The sequence below is a fragment of the Scyliorhinus torazame genome, chromosome 16 (genome assembly GCF_047496885.1).
Source record: "Scyliorhinus torazame isolate Kashiwa2021f chromosome 16, sScyTor2.1, whole genome shotgun sequence".
Taxonomy (NCBI): Eukaryota; Metazoa; Chordata; class Chondrichthyes; order Carcharhiniformes; family Scyliorhinidae; genus Scyliorhinus; species Scyliorhinus torazame.
Genome location: NC_092722.1, coordinates 58,219,423 through 58,237,700, shown reverse-complemented (window position 1 = coordinate 58,237,700; position 18,278 = coordinate 58,219,423). Strand labels below are relative to the sequence as shown.

Genomic DNA, 18,278 nt, shown 5'->3' with positions numbered 1-18,278 from the left:
TTTCTTTTACAGGCATTAGCTCCTGTTATCGATTGGCTGCCGTTGCTTTCCACTATCTTCTACCCTGTTGAGCTGAATGACTCTGAACCTATAGTTGTCTATGCGAAGGAATATCTACAGAAGGTCTCTGACCTCATTAACTCCACTGATAAATGGTCAGAATCCACCTCCTTTTTGTATTTATCCTCCTGTTCTCTTGCGTTGGGCACACAATAGAAAGCTGACATCATCATTGGTCCAGGCTCTCTTTGCAGCTGCCTGCGATGTGCCTGTTATAAAGCAATATAATGTCACAAGGAGAAAGTCAAATCATTGATATTATGCAATAGGGATCTTCCTAACAAATGGCCTCAGCTCCTGAGAATGTGTAATTTAAAAAGAACGAATGAAGTGTGATTATATTTGTGACTTTGTCACGTCTTTCTGAAAGGTCCCGTACAACTTCACATTGCAATTAATTACTGCCATGTGAAGAATATTGTTAGTTAGGCAAAGGTGGGAACCATCTTTAGTGAAGAACAAGATCCCATTAGCAGCAGTGAAGTGAGGTGAACCAGCAGTGTTGGTGATTCTAGTGGCAGGATCCATTCACAAGAATCGACAGATAATGCCCTGGGATCTGTAACCTACATTTGTACCACCATAGCTTATTTAAGGTCCTTTTCAAAGGATGCTGTTTTTATGAAATGAAATGAAAATCGCTTATTGTCACAAGTAGGCTTCAAATGAAGTTACTGTGAAAAGCCCCTAGTCGCCACATTCCAGCGCCTGTTCGGGGAGGCTGGTACGGGAACCAGCCCGTGCCAGCCTCGCCTACGAGGAGTTAACAACTCCTCGTCTATGCTCCCGCTTTATCCATCTTGCTTTTGAAAACTCACCACTATTCTTAGAAGTCCCCCTATACCAAAAAGGGCTGATATTCTAAATGGTGAACAGGGATTCTCACTCCCTGACTCCGATGCAAGCTTCAGTGGGTGCTATTCAGGTCAAACTATGTTTTCAAATTATCCCCCGGTATAACCCATATCTTCACCGAAGATTTCATCTACTTACCACTTAGTAGCATCGATCCTGGGTCCCGCATTGCTAAGTAAGTAAAGTAGACTTTGGAATGACCACTATTTCAGGTTAAATTAAGTTATTTTATTATTATATTTTTTCCTTTAAAAGCTGCAATTACTGTCTTTACAGAAAGGTAACAAGATCTTGCTTCTGGATCCTTCTGGTTGGTTGAAGGGACCTTCAGGCCCACCTTGACAATCAATCTTCTTTCAAGTCTGGTCTTCTTTAGATGTATTCGCTGGTTAGCTCGGTTACTGTGTCCTATCTTTCCCATGTACAGAGCTGACTCTGCTGACTGTCTCTGAGCTGACTCGACCTACTTTTTAAATTCTAATCTTCCTTCAATGTATTAGTTATTTTAGCTCGGCTGCTTTGCACTGTCTCTTTCCCATGACCGAGCTGACTGTAATCTGACTCTGCTTCTCCGCCTCTCTCTGAGTTCTGGTTCTGGCTGCTGTTCCCTTTCTTCGGGTTTATATATTTTTCTAACAATTATCTAGTTTTTATGACGTTATTGTAAAGTAACTCTTATTTAACTTTGATTGTAAAAAGTACCTTTGATCTAAACTTTCTAATCCAACTAAGTATTCATATTGACATGACTTCACTTCATAGATCTGATTACATTGTGTCCTTTGTGATAATTCAAAATGCTTTGGTTTCAATAGAGGTGTGAATTTTAATTCCTGTCATTTCTATAGTTTTATTTTCCAATTGTGTCCTCAGCTCATAATTTTGACTTTGATTTTGGCTTTGAATTATGTTTCTCGTAGACTGATAGTCTCCAGTTTTCTTTCATTTACCTGGTATTAGCAAATTTTCACACCTAGAATCGTCACCAAATTCAACTGAACCTCATCCATTCTTTTCCAGACCCTTACTAAGGTAGTTACTTTCAATGAAGGTGTGAGCCATTGTTTTTGGCTTCATTCAAAATCCTGTTTGTTTTGTTTGTTAAACCTGCTTGACCAAGGATATCTGCATTTTACAATCCTGCTCTGGCAGCTGCTGTTAACCCTTTGTGGGATCTTTCCCTGTATCCTCTCATGTTTCTCTCAGACCAGATATTGCCAGACTCCCATGTTTCAAATGACACATCTTTCCATATTTTCAATAACAATCTCCATTCCTCTCAGCGCTCCTTCTCTTCCCCCTTCTCTTTCTCTCCCCCTTCTCTTTCTCTCCCCCTTCTCTTTCTCTCCCCCTTCTCTTTCTCTCCCCCTTCTCTTCCTCTCACCCTTCTCTTCCTCTCACCCTTCTCTTCCTCTCACCCTTCTCTTCCTCTCACCCTTCTCTTTCTCTCCCCCTTCTCTTTCTCTCACCCTTCTCTTTCTCTCTCCTTTCACTTTTTCTTCTCTTGCCTTTCTCCCTCTTTCTCTATCTCTTTGTCGGCCCCTTTCTCTTTGTCTGCCCCTTTCTTTACCCCCCTTCCCTTTCTCTCCAGGTTGACTCGAACATTTCAGTCTGTCTCCTTCAAATAGCCTTTAACACGATTAACTGCCCATGCGTCTTGTGTGTGTGTGTGAATTGTCCTCCCCGTCCCACCACACCTCCCATTCCTGATCCTGCCTCTGAGAAAATGACAGAGGGTGGGGGGGCTGGCACGCAGGCTGGGGGTGCTATTTTTCCTATCACCCTCCTCTGTTCACGACCCTGTACGGAAGCTCAAAATCCAGCCCCACGTTACATCACCTACTCTCTGTTCCCATTCACCTTTTTTTAAATTAACATGCTACCAGCAAAAACATGAAATCCTTATTCCCTAAACACAACATAGCTGAGGGCTCGGTTGACCCCCGTGATTTTAGCGTGTCCTCCTCCCTTCCCTGGCAACTGCTAAATTTGGTGCCAGTGTTACCCCATCCCCTGGTACAGTCTTGCTGCTGCACAATATCAGTTTTTTTTTTATTTTAAAATAAATTTAGAGTACCCAATTATTTTTTCCAATTAAGGGGCAATTTAGCATGGCCAATCTACCTATCCTGCACATCTTTTGGGTTGTGGGGGTGAAACCCACGCAAACACGGGGAGAATGTGCAAACTCCTCACGGACAATGACCCAGGGACGGGATTTGAACCCGGGTCCTCAGCGCCGTAGGCAGCAATGCTAACCACTGTGCCACCGTGCTGCCCTCGATAACAGTTTATGTTAATGACCCATCTTAATGAGGGACTAAAACTGTCTTACATGTTGCTGCCTCCAGCATTCTCAACAACTACATGATATGGAATGTAGTGAGGAAAATGGCCTACTACCTGGACCATCGCTTCCAGGAAGCTGAGGAAAAGCTCATCATGGCCATGACGGGAACTAAAAAGGTCAGTAAAGAAGCGTCATAGTACATCGGTCAATAATACAGCAAAATGGTGAATCGGGCACAGCCATCTCCTTCGAATTTAGAAGAATGAAGATGATCTCTGTTTTGAATAGGTTCTACTGTTTCCATTGGCACTATTCCCCAGCCCTTCCTGCCAGCAGGAACTTCCATTCCGCCATAGGTGGGCGGCACGGGCGAGGAATGCAAATCGCCGTGGACTTCGGCAGAACCACAAGTGCCCGCTGACAGCCGATGGCGAAAGGCCTCCTCCCCGGGTGGGCTGGAGAATCCCGCCTCATGTTTTATTGTTTTACCATACATTGATCAGGGTTTGCTTCTTGTAGGATTGGCTTGAGATAGTCGGTATATAGTTTTTCCAGGAACTTTTTCTGAAGAATTATTTACAAAGACCTCCGGATAAGCACATGATTTCCCGGACACGGTCTGTTCTCCGTTTTGCTCTCCGAGCCTCTTGCTCATCCCACCCATGATATCATGCTTACATCATCATTGACATCACAGCCTCATTAACATAACCATTACGAACCAGATGAAATTCTTAAGGGTAGATGCTGGGGGATGCTTCTCCTGGCTGGGCAAGGAGGGATGGAAGGGTGCGGTTGCACGATAGTCGGCAGAGGAGCAAGGATGTGGATGGAAAAGGCGAACAATGGAAGGCAGAGGAAAGACTGAAGGGAGGGAAGATGGACCCCACCAAGGCTGCATGAAAAGCTCATAAATAAGGGGGTTACAGAGATACCGTGTCGTTTGCTGGAAGAGGATACACAAAGACCCCAGATGCGGTGGGGAGAGAGCCAAGTGGGGCATGGGCACCTTTCAGATGATGGTCTTGGGGGGGCAGGTTGTTGAATCGAGGAACAGGTTTTCCCGTGAGGCGGTTAGCCTTTTCCCTCTGAGTTGCTGACCTCCTGCACGGCCTGATGAAGACAGGTGGGCTGGAGATAGTGATCAGAGAATTTTACAGTGCGGAAGGAGGCCACCTGGCCCACCAAGTCTGCACCGGTCCTTGGAAAGTGCACCCTACCCACACCTCCACCCTATCCCAGTAACCCCACCCAAACCTTTTGGACACTATGGGCAATTTAGCATGGCCAATCCACCTAACCTGCAAATCTTTGGACCGTGGGAGAAAACCGGAGCACCCGGAGGAAACCCACGCACACATTGGGAAAATGTGCAGACTCCGCGCTGAGAGTGACCCAAGCCAAGAATCAAACCTGGGGGAGCTGTGAAGCAACTGTGCTAACCACTGTGCTACCGTGCTGCCCGTGTTGATAGAGTGTGCTGTACTGGGATTTAAGCACAGCACTGGAACGGTCGAACCAGTCAGCTGAGGGCAGGCGTATGAATGATTTAGTTGCCCCCCCCCCCCCCCCCACTCCGAGAGTGTGCGGGAAACTCACCTGTGCATAATTAATTAAGTTCTAAGCGCAAAATTCGGCGCAGGATCCCACCATTCTGGTCAGGGGGACAGGCGCCGCATAAGCCGCCCATCACCGCGCTTCGGGCTGGATTCTTCCGTCCCGCCCGCCTCAAGAACGCCACTGGTGAGACACCCGACGACCGGAGGATCCCGCCCTTAGTCTCAAATTGGGAGAATTCCGTCCAGAGGCCACTGTCTCAGAATAAGGGGTCAGCCATTTTGGACTGAGACGAGGAAAGATTTCTTCACTCAAAGGGTTGTAAACCTTTGGCATTCTCCACCCCAGAGAGTAGTGGATGCTCCATCGTTGAGTACATTTGAGAAAAGGGATCGCTAGCTTCTTGGATAATAAGGAAGGGGTGTGAGGGAAGGTGTAGTGGAAGCAGAGGATTAGTCGTGATCATAACGGCGGAGCAGGTTTGGAAGAACCAAATGGCAAACTCTAGATCACCTTTCTTACTTGTTTGAGTTAAATAACAGAACACAGCGTAATATCTTACAATTGCTAATGGAGAACCACTTTTATCAGTGACTGAAGATGCAATGCCATAATTTGAAACTGTTCCACATTTGGTTTAAATCCACTTAAAATCCATTTCTGGTTTTCCGTTACACTTTTATCTCGCATGAATTCGGGATGTGACAAGAGACCTCTGTGAAGCTGGATGAGAGCCCTTTTTGTTGCACTTGCGGCCTTGATTCCGATGTTTTGTCATTTTAACCTGGCGGTGAGATTTGATTGGCCTCGCTCTGTGATTGTGGAGAATTTTCAGACCAAGCTCATATTTCTTTAGTCCTGCTTTAACGAGGCCAGTTTTCCCACATGGCTCCGCGCCTTTTGAAATCCAGTAATTAAGATCATATCAATCCTGTTTAAAGCTGTATAAATTACTAAACTATAACATCTGTCGCCTGCGTGCACCCTTTCGAAGGCTTATTTGGTGAAATTGGACACTGAAAATGTAAGGGAGTGAAACAGCAGCACGAGAAATGTAGAATATTTTATTTTTGACATCTATATGAATCCTAAACATTATTATTGTTTTAATAATCTAAAAGTTGTAAGGTTCACAATCGTTGGGTGATGGACTGATGAGTCTGAGTGCTGGTAGAGCATCTACAAACAGTTCACCTTAGACAGCTACCAGACTGTCAACCTTCTGGAAGCTTCTAGTTAGATGGGCGCTTGCTGAAAGTAATGTTTCCTGACAGATTTGGGGATTCCTTTATCTGGATGTGAACTGGCTATGTGGCATCTGAGGAATCAAGCGGGCTCTGCTAGCCCCCTGTTCTATTTTCCACTTGGCCTCTTAGGGCCAACATCAGATGCACTCCGACGTGACCACCTTTTGGTCACCTGTCCTAATATCTCCTCACGTAGTGGTCTGAGTCTCTTGGCAATCCTGGGCCTTGGGCAGGTGCTTTGCCGGCAGCGGCCACCCCTCCCGTTGGCGCTTCCAGTAGTGAACAGCTGCTGGTCTATGATTGCACAGCAGGACTTCCAACCCTGGGGTCCTTGATCCCGGGGGAGACCCGCTACCGGCCACTTTAAGTGCCTGATTGGCACTTAATCCGGCGAACCTTCCCAAATTTGGCGATGGGTGCCGCCCCAGCTGGTGAGTGAGACCCCCCCCCCCCGTTGCCTATGTCTGAGTTTGGCTAATAAGATCAGTTCCACTTGAATTGCACTTAAAATATATTTTTTAAATTATTCCTCTGGATGTTGGGCATCGCAGGCAAGGCCTACATTTATTGCTCATCCCTATAGTTGTCCTTGAGAAGTTGGCGATTTGCCGCCTTCCGCCAGTACCATCCCTGTGGTCAATTTATTGTTGGTTTTGAGCCGTATATGAATTGATCTCATCCCATGTCCGAGAGAAAGCAGGTTTGATTTCACAGATGTCAAGGAAAATTTGCACAGTGCCCAAGGAATGAACAGAGAACCATCAGTTTATTTTGGTTATCAGTTCTGACCTGTGCTTTTTAATGATCCATCTTCAAACACTGTCACGATAACGCTACCCTCGAGTGTCACTTTAACTGCCAAACAGATTTATTAACCAGCAAAAGAACATATAAACAGCAGCAGGAGCACTGTTTATTTTTACTGTAGTTATTAAGCTTAGCCAGCTCCCTCAAATTGTAGAAAATAATAAATAATTCACCCAGCTGTCTTATACTATAGAACAAACAATGTTCCTAAAGGTGCACATTTCTCACTGTGTCCTGGAGCTGCCTGGTCTGATCGCTTTGGTTAAAGACTTCAAAGAGACAGTTTGAACAGGTTGATAAATACCTTCAGAAATGGGGACCAAATAGACTTGTGCAGTGTCATATGGCATTTGCGTGGGGGCCTTGTTGCGCAGTGGGCAGCAGCCCTGCCTCTGAGCCAGAAGCTCTGGGTTTGAGTTCCCGTAACAGCCTCCCCGAACAGGCGCCGGAATGTGGCGACTAGGGGCTTTTCACAGTAACTTCATTTGAAGCCTACTTGTGACAATAAGCGATTTTCATTTTAATTTCACCTCCTGGTTTGATGGCCAAGGGGGGTGCGCTCAAAACACTTCCCAGCAGTACTGACCTGCTAAATCCTTCCAACACACTCCAATGGCTGGCGGTAAGTGCGGGAGAGATTCCTGGTCAGCTCTGTAAGGGAACATGGCTACAACATGCATGTAAAAGTGCACGTTTCCACAGCAACTTGGACTCCGTGGGTGAACTGCAACACGTGGTATTAGCAGCGAGAGATGGGCTATTTGGCCAACTGGTCGATGCTTCACACAAGCCTTCTCCCATCCTTCTTCATCCAAGGGCGGCACGAGTACCCGGGTCCGGGTCACTGTCCGTGTGGAGTTTCCACATTCTCCCCGTGTCTGCGTGGGTTTCACCCCCACATCCCAAAGATGTGCCAGTTGGGTGGATTGGCCACACTAAATTGCCCCTTTATTGGGGAAAAAAAATAATTGGCTACTCTAAATTTATATTTTCAAGAATCATTTTTCATCCAACCTCGTCTACATTGTGGACGGCACAGTAGCACATGGTTAGCATTGCTGCCTCACAACACCAATTCCGACCTTAGGTGACTGGTGGAGTTTGTACATTCTCCCCGTGTCTGCGTGGGTTTCCTCCGGGTGCTCCGGTTTCCTCACAGTCCAAAGATGTGTAAGTTAGGTGAATTGGCCATGCTAAATTACTCCTCAGTGTCCAAAGAAGTGCAGGTTAGGTGGGTCACGGGGATAGAGTGGGGGAGTGGGCCTAGGTAGAGTGCTCTTTCAGAGGGTCAATGCGGACTCAATGGGCCAAATAGCCTCCTTCTGCACTGTAGGGATTCTATGGTGTTCTTCCCAAGTATGGGTGTGCCATTTGTCTCCCACTGCCATTTCCCTTCCTGTATCTATAGATGTGCAACAAGTCAACACTTATTGAATCTTTGGTCAGTTAGAGCATCACTCTTAATATTTGTAAACTACACATGTCACATAGAGGCGGGATTCTCTCACCCCGGGGCCGAACCGGAGAATCGCCGGGACTGGCGCAAATCGCGCCACAACGCCCCGACGCCGGACAACTGATTCTCCGGAGAGCGGAGAATCGGCGCCCTGATGGTCGGGGGCCACTCTACAGGGCCCCCCTGGCGATTCTCGGCCCAAGATGGGCCGAGCGGCCACGCAAAAAAAGCCGAGTCCCGCCGGCGCCGCTCTTACCCGGCGGGACCTCGGCGTGGATGCATGCCCGTGGGGTGGGGTGGGGGGGGGGGGTTCCGACCTCGTGGAAGGCCTCTGCTGTGGCCTGACCCGTGATCGGGTCCTACCGATCGGAGGACCGGCCTCTCTGGCTGTGGGCCTCTTTTGTTCTGCGCCAGCCCCTGTAGCTCTACGCCATGTTGCGTCGGCTGCGGCACGGAGAAGGGACCCACTGCGCATACGCAGAGAGATCTTGGGGTTCATGTCCACAGATCTCTGAAGGTTGCCACTCAAGTGGATAGAGCTGTGAAGAAGGCCTATAGTGTGTTAGCGTTTATTAACAGGGGGCTTGCGTTTAAGAGCCGTGGGGTTATGCTGCAACTGTAGGACCCTGGTGAGACCACATTTGGAGTAGTGTGTGCAGTTCTGGTCACTTCACTATAGGAGGGATGTGGAAGCATTGGAAAGGGTGCAAAGGAGATTTACCAGGATGCTGCCTGGATTGGAGGGTAGGTCTTATGAGGAAAGGTTGAGGGAGCTAGGGCTTTTCTCTTTGGAGCGGAGGAGGATGAGAGGCGACTTAATAGAGGTTTATAAGGTGATGAGGGAGATAGATAGAGTGGACGTTCAGAGACTATTTCCTCGGGTGGATGTAGCTGTTACAAGGGGGCATAACTATAAGGTTCGGGGTGGGAGATATAGGAGGGATGTCCGAGGTAGGTTCATTACTCAGAGAGTGGTTAGGCTGTGGAATGGACTGCCTGCTGTGATAGTGGAGTCGGACACTTTAGGAACTTTCAAGCGGTTATTGGATAGGCACATGGAGCACACCAGAATGACAGGGAGTGGGATAGCTTGATCTTGGTTTCGGACAAAGCTCGGCACAACATCGAGGGCCGAAGGGCCTGTTCTGTGCTGTACAGTTCCATGTTCTATATGTTCTATATCCATGGGAAGGGCTGGTAGCGGCACCTGAGCAGGTGAATAAGGTGTTTGAAGACTTTTATAGGGACTTGTATAAGTCGGACCTGCCAGAGGATACATTGGATATGAGTGAGTTCCTGGAGCGATTGGAGTGTCCAGAGCTGGGGGAGGAGGAGAGGCCAGGACTGAAGGAATCAATTGGGTGGAAGAAGTGTAGGCAGAGATAGGGAAGATGCAGTCGGGTAAGGCACCGGAGTTGGATGGGTTCCCGGTGGAATTTTATAAAAATGTACGGCTCAGTTGGCATCGCTGATGGTTGAAATGTTTGAGGATGCGATGGTTCGGGGAGTATTGCTGGAGACAATGGGGCAGGCATCCATCTCACTATTACTTAAAAAGGAAAAGGATCCGGCAGAGAGTGTGAATTGTACAGGCCTATTTCTCTACTGAATGTGAAAGCTAAGATTTTGGTGAAGGTGCTGATGCTGAGGTTGGAGGAGTGCCTCCTGAAGGTGGTTGGGGAGGATCAGATAGGGTTCGTCAAGGGCAGGGAGCTGTTGTCAAATGTGCGGCGGCTGCTGAATGTGGTGCTTTCTTCGGAAGGAGGAGGGGAGGTGGCGGTGGCTTTGGACATGGAGAAAGTGTTTGACAGGGTGGAGTGGAGCTATCTGTTTGCGGTGCTGGAGAAATTTGGGATTGGACCTCAGTTTGTGGCATGGTTGAAATTGCTGTACAAGGATCCGACAGCGTGTGTACAAACGAACGATTTGAATTTGGGGTATTTTCCACTATGCCCCATATCTCACCTTCTGTTCGCGCTGGCAGAAGAGAACTTGGCCGTTGCGCAGGGCTTATGGAAGGGGAGAGTCGGGAGGGGGGGGGGTGCGAGGGCGGTGTTGCATCGGGGACTCGATTCTCCGTTTGGGAGACTAAGACCCCACACCGGCATGAAAACGGTGGTGTTTTATGCCAGGAAAACTGGTGCAAAACGGCCACCAATTCCCCGTTTTGCTGGGGGCTGGCACGGAGGCAGTGTAGAGCTCGCAACTCTAGCTGCCGATACGGCCCTGAGCATTTCCGGTTCCGTGGCCGTCCATGCGCATGGCGGCGGCCTGCAACAGCCGCGCTGTGTTTCAGAGCTGACTCAGTCTGTGGACCGCAAAAGTAGTGCCCCCCTTCGGCCGCTGGCATGCCCCAGACTGCCGGCCCGCGGATCGGCCCTCCCCTGACTGTGGCGGCGGCGGACTGAGTCCGCCGCCGCCACGCGAGGTTCCCGAACGGTGTGAGCACACGTAACCCACGCCGTCGGGAACTCGGCCGGTCGTGGACGGAGCATCGCGGGCAATGGCCTGAGGCCGTGGATACGTGGCGCGGCGTACTCCTAGTGGACGTTGCTTTTCAGGGGGCGTACAATCCGAAAACCGGCGCGGCTCCCGATTTCAGTGTCAAAACGGATTCTCCGCCCCATCGCCAAACGCAATTTTGCCGTCGGGGTGTCTCCGTACGCGGACGATCTGCTATTGTACATCTCGGACCCGAGTTCTTTGGTGAGGGATATAATGGGTTTTGCCAAGGAGATTCGGGGCGTTTTCAGGGCACAAATTGAATTTCGGGAAAAGCAAGAATTCTGTGGTGTCTTCTCCAGGGGCGGGAGTTGGGGGCGGGGGGGGGGGGGGGGGGGGTTGCCATTCCAGGGGCCAACAACTCATTTTAGGTATCTGCGGGTGTAGGTGGCGCGGGACTGGGCACGGCTTCATAAGCCCAATTTCACGAGCTTGGTGGGGAGGGTGAAGGAGGACTTGTTGCAGTGGAATACTAATAAATACATTTTGCATTTCAAAGGAAGTCTTTAAACATGCATCATTTCGGGTCTACGACCTTTCAGTTTCAAACTCTGCGGCCATAAACACAATAAGTCCAGCAGTTGATGGGTTAATGCGGTCTGACGGTCGGGTCACGCCAAGCAATTTGCAGGCAATATCCGAGCAGTAATCAGAGAATAGGGCACACAGTCACTTGAAAGAGTCCAGTGAATTAACATGCTGTAACTACTTGAACCGGGAATCTGAAATCACAGGAAACAGCCTCCCCTACCATTAGATCCTGCTGACGTGATGACCTCTGCCCCGTGGATTGAAGACACACAGGGCACTGCTTTTGTAGCAAGGCTCTGTCAGGAAGCTGGAAGAGGCCAAGTTGTGGCATTTGCTTTATGTTCGGCCAAGCCAACAATCACTTGGAAACCGCCCTTCACCAGCCAGCACTGTTTTCTCAAAATTCAATGGAATTAATGAATAGGTTGGACAAACTGATCGCAAGAAGACATTTAACCTTTTAAATGCACATGCTTTATTGGTGATGTAGGGGGGGGGGGTGCAGGAGGTGCAAAGTACTGTCACTCTCCCCCCCCCCCCCCCCCCCCCCCCCACTTCCTCCTTTAAATCTTGGCAACATTGGAGGAGGTAGCCCGAGGATCAAGGATGCTGTGTTTTGCCCCTACTGGGACAGTCCCATCTGGGTCGTCATGTTCGCTCCTCTCCCTCAGCTCCATTACAAGTTCACCTATGTTCAGTATCATTCCACCCTTTCAGATTATCACCCTTTCTGTCCTGGTTGGAGAAGGGGAAGGGGGAGGGGGAGGGGGGTGCAACAGTTCCAACCTGGTTGCTCAGTGCAAAATTGAATTAATTCTTCTGAATCAAAACTGGTCGAGAGGGGATCATTCCATGATTTCCATCCACATACTGCTGCAATTGTGGCAATCGGATGCCAAATATAACATGCCAGAGGCGGTTTGAATCAGACGCTTTCTCTCAATTGGCAAAAGGGACGAGGACAGTGTGCTTGTGGTGCCTCCGCACTTGTTCAAAACAAAAATAAATATATTCACTTTACACAGCTTCTTAGGATCAATATATACCTCGCACCATTGATTCCGAGATTAATTGGAGGCTCACTAAATGTTTTAAGTGAGAACAAGACTTTTGTTGCCAGTTTTTTTTTTTTAAGAACTCCTTTTGTGATGTTTCATCAGACTTTCTTTATTCTTCCATGGTCTGAAAGACCAGCATTTGTTGCTTATGGACTGACCTCATTAACATTATACCCTGTATGCTTCATCCGATGCCGGTACATATGTAGTTGATGCACTATCAATTATGACAAGACGAGAGTAGAGAGTGATGCGCAATCAATTACACTCACGACAAAGTGATTCCATAACTGAAGGCTTTAATCTACTAGAACTTGTTCCCCAGCAGCTTCGGTACTGAAAGTGAAGGCTGCTGGGACAGCACCATCTCTTATACCCCGCCTTCAGGGCGGAGCTACGCAATACAGCCAATGGTAGACTCCTGGGTCTGACCAATGGCCATCAGCCTCTCGGGTACCGCAATACCTGGTACTACCACAGAGAGTAATCGAGGCTTCATTACACAGAGATGTGTGGCCTCCTGCAGCTGCTGCCGAAATGGCTGCCGAAATGGCTGCAGCTCGGTGAGCACACACGTTTATACTCCGCCTACTGGATGGATCTACCGCCGTACCTGTAGTACAGGGGCCTTACTGTAATACCTTCGGTGGAAAACTATTGACATACAAGTTGTCATTAAAATTTCAGAGAAGGTTACAAATTTAGACGGTCGGGTGCCTTGATCCGTCGTTGAGAGCGCCGCAGTGCTGGTGGCGAGTCAGGCGTCGGCTTGGTCATCGGTGATTCCGGGAGAAAGTCGACATCCTCTTCATCCCCGGGTGGGACCAAGTGGAGGACGGATTGTCCTGGAGCGGGAGCTGTGGTGGGGTGCGCTGGGGGAAGGGAGGGTGGCGTCGGGGCAGGGGGGGGGGACCCAGCTGGTGCCAGGTCCCTGAGGGAGTCAGTGTCTTGCCGGCCGTCAGGATATGCTACGTAGGCGTATTGCGGGTTTGCGTGCAGTAGATGTACCCTCATCCAATGGGTCGGCCTTGTGGAGCCGCACATGCTTGCGGAGGAGAACGGGTCCTGGAGCTGCCAGCCACGTTGGGAGCGAAACCCCGGAGGTGGACTTCCTGGGGAAGGCAAAGAGACGTTCATGGGGGGTTTCGTTAGTCGCGGTGCACAGGAGCGACCGAATGGAGTGAAGTGCGTTGGGGAGGACCTCCTGCCAGCGGGAGGCCGAGAGATTTCTGGACCGTAGGGCCAGCAGGACGGCCCTCCAGACCGGCCCATTCTCCCACTCCACCTGCCCGTTTGCCCTGGGGTTGTAGCTGGTCGTCCTGCTCAAGGCAATGCCTCTGTTGAGCAGGTACTGCCGCAGCTCATCGCTCATAAATGAGGATTCCCGGTCGCTGTGGACGTAGGCGGGGAAACTGAACAGAGCAAAGATGGTGTTGAGGGCTTTCATGACGGTGGCAGACATCATATCGGGGCATGGGATGGCGAAGAGGAATCTGGAATATTCGTCGACCACATTGAGAAAATACGTATTGCAGTCGGTGGAGGGGAGGGGCCCTTTGAAGTCCACGCTGAGGCGTTCAAAGGGGCAGGAGGCCTTCACCAGGCATGCACGGTCTGACCAGTAGAAGTGCGGTTTACACTCCACACAGACCTGGCAGTCTCTGGTGACAGCCAGGACTTCCTCGATGGAGTAGGGCAGATTGCGGGCCTTAATGAAGTGATAAAAGCAAGTGACCCCTGGGTGACAGAGATCGTTGTGCAGGGTCCGGAGTCGGTCCACTTGTGCGCTGGCACATGTACCTCGGGACAGGGCATCGGGGGCTCGTTGAGCTTACCGGGGCGATACAAAATCTTGTAATTAAAGGTGGAGAGCTCGATCCTCCACTGCAAGATATTATCATTTTTGATCTTGCCCCGCTCTGTGTTGTTAAACATGAAGGCAACCGACCGTTGGTCTGTGAGGAGAGTGAATCTCCTGCCGGCCAGGTAATGCATCCAGTGCCGCACAGCTTCAACGACAGCTGGCTTGGGCCTCCTTTTCGACGGAGGAGTGCCGAATTTCGGAGGCATGGAGGGTGCGGGAAAAGAATGCCACGGGCCTGCCTGCCGAGTTGAGGGTGGCGGCCAGAGCGACGTCTGATGCATCGCTCTCGACTTGGAAGGGGAGCGTCTCATCGACCGCGTGCATCGCGGCCTTGGCGATGTCGGCCTTGATACGGTTGAAGGCCTGGTGAGCCTCGGCCGTCAGTGGGAAACCGGTGGAGTGGATGAGTGGGCGGGCCTTGTCCGCATAGTTAGGGACCCACTGGGCGTAGTACGAAAAGAACCCCATGCATCGTTTGAGGGCCTTGGGGCAGTGGGGAAGGGGGAGATCCATGAGGGGTCGCATGCGATTGGGGTTGGGCCCTAGAACTCCGTTCTGAACCACATAGCCGAGGATGGCTAATCGGTTCATGCTGAACACACACCTCTCCTTGTAGGTTAGGTTGAGGAGTTTGGCGTGTGGAGAAATTTGGAAAGGTTAGTGTCGTGGTCCTGCTGGCCGTGGCCACAGATGGTGATGTTATCCAGGTACGGGAACGTGGCCCGCAGTCTGTACCGGTCAACCATTTGGTCCATCTCCTGTTGGAAGACCGAGACCCCATTAGTGATGCCGAAGGGAACCCTAAGGAAATGGTAACGGCGGCCGTCCATATCAGATATGCGTGGGAGGGGGTACGCGTCGAGCTGCGTGTACCGATTGATGGTCTGACTGTAGTCAACGACCACCCTGTTTTTCTCCCCGGTTTTCACCACTACCACTTGGACTCTCCAGGGGCTGGTGCTGGCCTCGATGATACCTTCCCGCAGCAGCCGCTGGGACCTCAGACCTGATGAAGGTCCTGTCCTAGGCGCTGTACCGTCTGCTCCTGGTGGCGACGGGTTTGCAATCCAGGGTGAGGTTTGCAAACAAAGAAGGCGGGTTGGCCTTAAGGGTCGTGAGGCCGCATACAGTAAGGGGTGGTAGGGGCCCGCCAAATTTGAGGGTTAGGCTCTGGAGGTTGCACTGGAAGTCCAGGCCGAGAAGCAAGGCAGCGCAGAGGTTGGGGAGGATGTAGAGCCGGAAGCTGCTGAACTCTACGCCCTGGATGGTGAGGGGGGGCGATGCAGTATCCCCAGATCGCCACGGAGTGGGATCCGGAGGCCAGGGAGATTCTTGGGTTAATGGGGTGTACCACGAGGGAGAAGCACCTTACCGTATCGGGGGGGGATGAAGCTCTCAGTGCTCCTGGAGTCCAGAAGGCAGGATATCTTATGCCCGTCGACCTTCACCATTGTCGACGCGGTCGTGAGGTTGTGTGGTCGGGACTGGTCGATCGTGACGGAGGCGAGACGCGGCTGGTCGTCGGCGGTTACAGGCGATGAGCGGCCCGATGAGGTGCCCAACGGGCAGGAGTCCTGAGGCGGGGAAGATGGCGGCGCCCACGGGCTGCACGTGTCCTGAGGCAGGCAAGGTGGCGGCGCCCTCGGGCCGCACGTGGTCTGAGGCAAGGAAGATTGTGGCGCCCACTGGTGGCACGCGGGGGGTGCAGGGACAATAGCGGCGATTGAGCGGGCCTGGCATACTGCAGCGAAATGTCCTTTCTTGCTGCAGAGCGCGCTCCGCGCCGGGCAGCGCTGCCGGGGGTGTTTTGTCTGTCCGCAGAAGTAGCACTTGGGTCCCCCGGGGTTGGTTGGCTGCCGCGCGGCGCAGGCGTGGGGTTGGCTGGGGGCGGTCGCTGATGGGGTCCACGATGGGGTGGCCGCTGGCGGGGTCCACGATGCCCAGGAAGGGTGGGCCGTGCGGTCGGGGGCATACGCCTGTACGTTGCGTGAGGCGACTGTGAGCGAGAGCGCTAGTTTCTTGGTCGCCGCGAGGTCAAGCGTAGCCCCTTCTAAGAGGCGCTGGCGGATGTAGGCCGACCCTATGCCCGTAATGAACGCGTCTCTCATTAGCAGATTAGAATGTTAAATGGCCTGGCAATCACAATCGCTCAGCAGGGCGAGCAGGGCACGGCAGGTATTTTCCACAGACTCACCGGGAAGATAGTGCCGCGTGGACAGGAGGTGCTTGCCGTAGATCCTGTTGGTCTGCTGAGCGTAGTTCTCCTTCAGTAGCGCCATGGCCTCTGCATAGGTAGGCATGTCCTGGATGAGGGGAAAGACATCGGAGCTCAGCCGCGTGGACAGAATCTGGAGCTTCTGTGCTTCTGGGATTGGGTCTGTCACAGATCCGATGTATGCTTCAAAGCGAGCTAGCCAATGTGCAAAGTCCTTTTTGGTGTTGTCTGCTTGAGGATGCAGCTGCAGGCGATCCGGCTTGATGCGGAGATCCATCTTTGTAAAATCTCTGTGTAATAAATTGATGCACTGTCAATTACGACAAGACGAGAGTAGAGAGTAATCGAGGCTTTATTACACAGAGATGTGTGGCCTCCTGCAGCTGCTGCCGAAATGGCTGCAGCTCGGTGAGCACACACATTTATACTCCACCTACTGGGCGGAGCCAGCAGGCATGGATCTACCCCCGTACCTGTAGTACAGGGGCCTTACCGTAATACCCTCCTATGCAGTGCAGTATATACAATATAATACAACAGTGGTTTAATGATCTGTTGAGCTGCTCACAGAAAAATACTTCGGTACACGTGACAATAAACAAATCCAATCCAATCCAATCCATTTCAGAGGGGCAGTTAAGAGTCAACCGCATTGTTGTGTGTCTGGAGTCACAGGTAGGCCAGACCGGGTAAGGACGGCAGATTTCCTTCCCAAAATGACACAAGCGGACCAGATGGGTTTTTAGATGGAAGTTGGCGTGGTCACCATTACTGAAATTTGTTTATTAATTCCAGATAAATGCAAATTACTGCGGATGCTAGAATCTGAGATAAAAACAGAAAATACTGGACAATCTCAGCATGCCTGACGGCATCTGAGGAGGGAAAAGGGAACTCATGTTTTGGCTCTTTGTCAAAGCTGGAGAGAACTGGAAATAGGGTCAGATTTATACTGTAGTGGGAGGGGGAGCGCGGTGGGGAACGGAAATAGTGGTGATCAAGGCTAAAAAGGGTGCTGATAGTGGCACATTAAGAGATTAAAATGTGTTGGTGACAGAACAAAGGTAAGCAATTTGTCAACGGCCAACTAGGAACAGGGAACAGATGGCCCAGGTGGGGAGGGATCAATGGTGAGGGAGAAAACAGATCAATGGAAGAAATTAAAGTAAATCGATGGAAATAAAAATGGGGTGAAGGTGGAGGAGCGAGTTCACAGTCTTAAGTTGTTGGAACAAGTCGAGAAGGCTGTAATGTGTCTAATCGGAAGATGCGATGCTGTTCCTCCAGTTTGCGCTGGGCTTCACTGGAACATTGCAGCAGGCCAAGGACGGACATGTGGATATGAGAGCAGGACGGTGAGTTGAAATGGAAAGTGACAGGAAGCTCTGGATCCTGCTTGCAGAAGGACTGAAGGTGTTCTGCAAAGCGGACACCCAGCCTGCATTTAGTCTCTCCAATGTAGAGTACAGTAAGAAGTCTTACAAAAGCAGGTTAAAGTCCAACAGGTTTGTTTCGAATCACTAGCCTTTGGAGCACAGCTCCTTCCTCAGGTGAAACAAACCTGTTGGACTTTAACCTGCTGTTTTAAGAGTTCTTACTGTGCCCACCCCAGTCCAACGCCAGCATCTCTACAGCAGTGTAGAGTAGACCACATTGGGAGCAGCAAATGCAATAGACTGGATTGAAGGAGGTGCACGTGAAGTGCTGCCTAACATGAAAAGAGGTAAAGGGGCAGGTGTTATACCTTTGCGATTGCATGGGAAGGTGCTGTGGGAAGAGGGTAAGGTGTTGGGAGTGATGGAGGAGTGGACCAGGGTATCCTGGAGGGAACGGTCC

The 18,278-nt window shown here is 50.6% G+C and overlaps 1 protein-coding gene across 5 annotated transcripts in view; it reads left to right on the top strand.

Annotated features, from left to right (window-relative positions):
- ece1 (endothelin converting enzyme 1) overlaps positions 1 to 18,278 on the top strand; it is a 560,453-nt gene that overhangs the window by 459,196 nt on the left and 82,979 nt on the right. For all 5 annotated transcript variants that reach the window (XM_072478544.1, XM_072478542.1, XM_072478545.1 and 2 more), the window contains 2 exons: positions 13 to 155; positions 3,267 to 3,381. In XM_072478544.1, the coding sequence (XP_072334645.1) occupies positions 13 to 155; positions 3,267 to 3,381 (258 nt within the window). The remainder of the gene's footprint in view (positions 1 to 12; positions 156 to 3,266; positions 3,382 to 18,278) is intronic.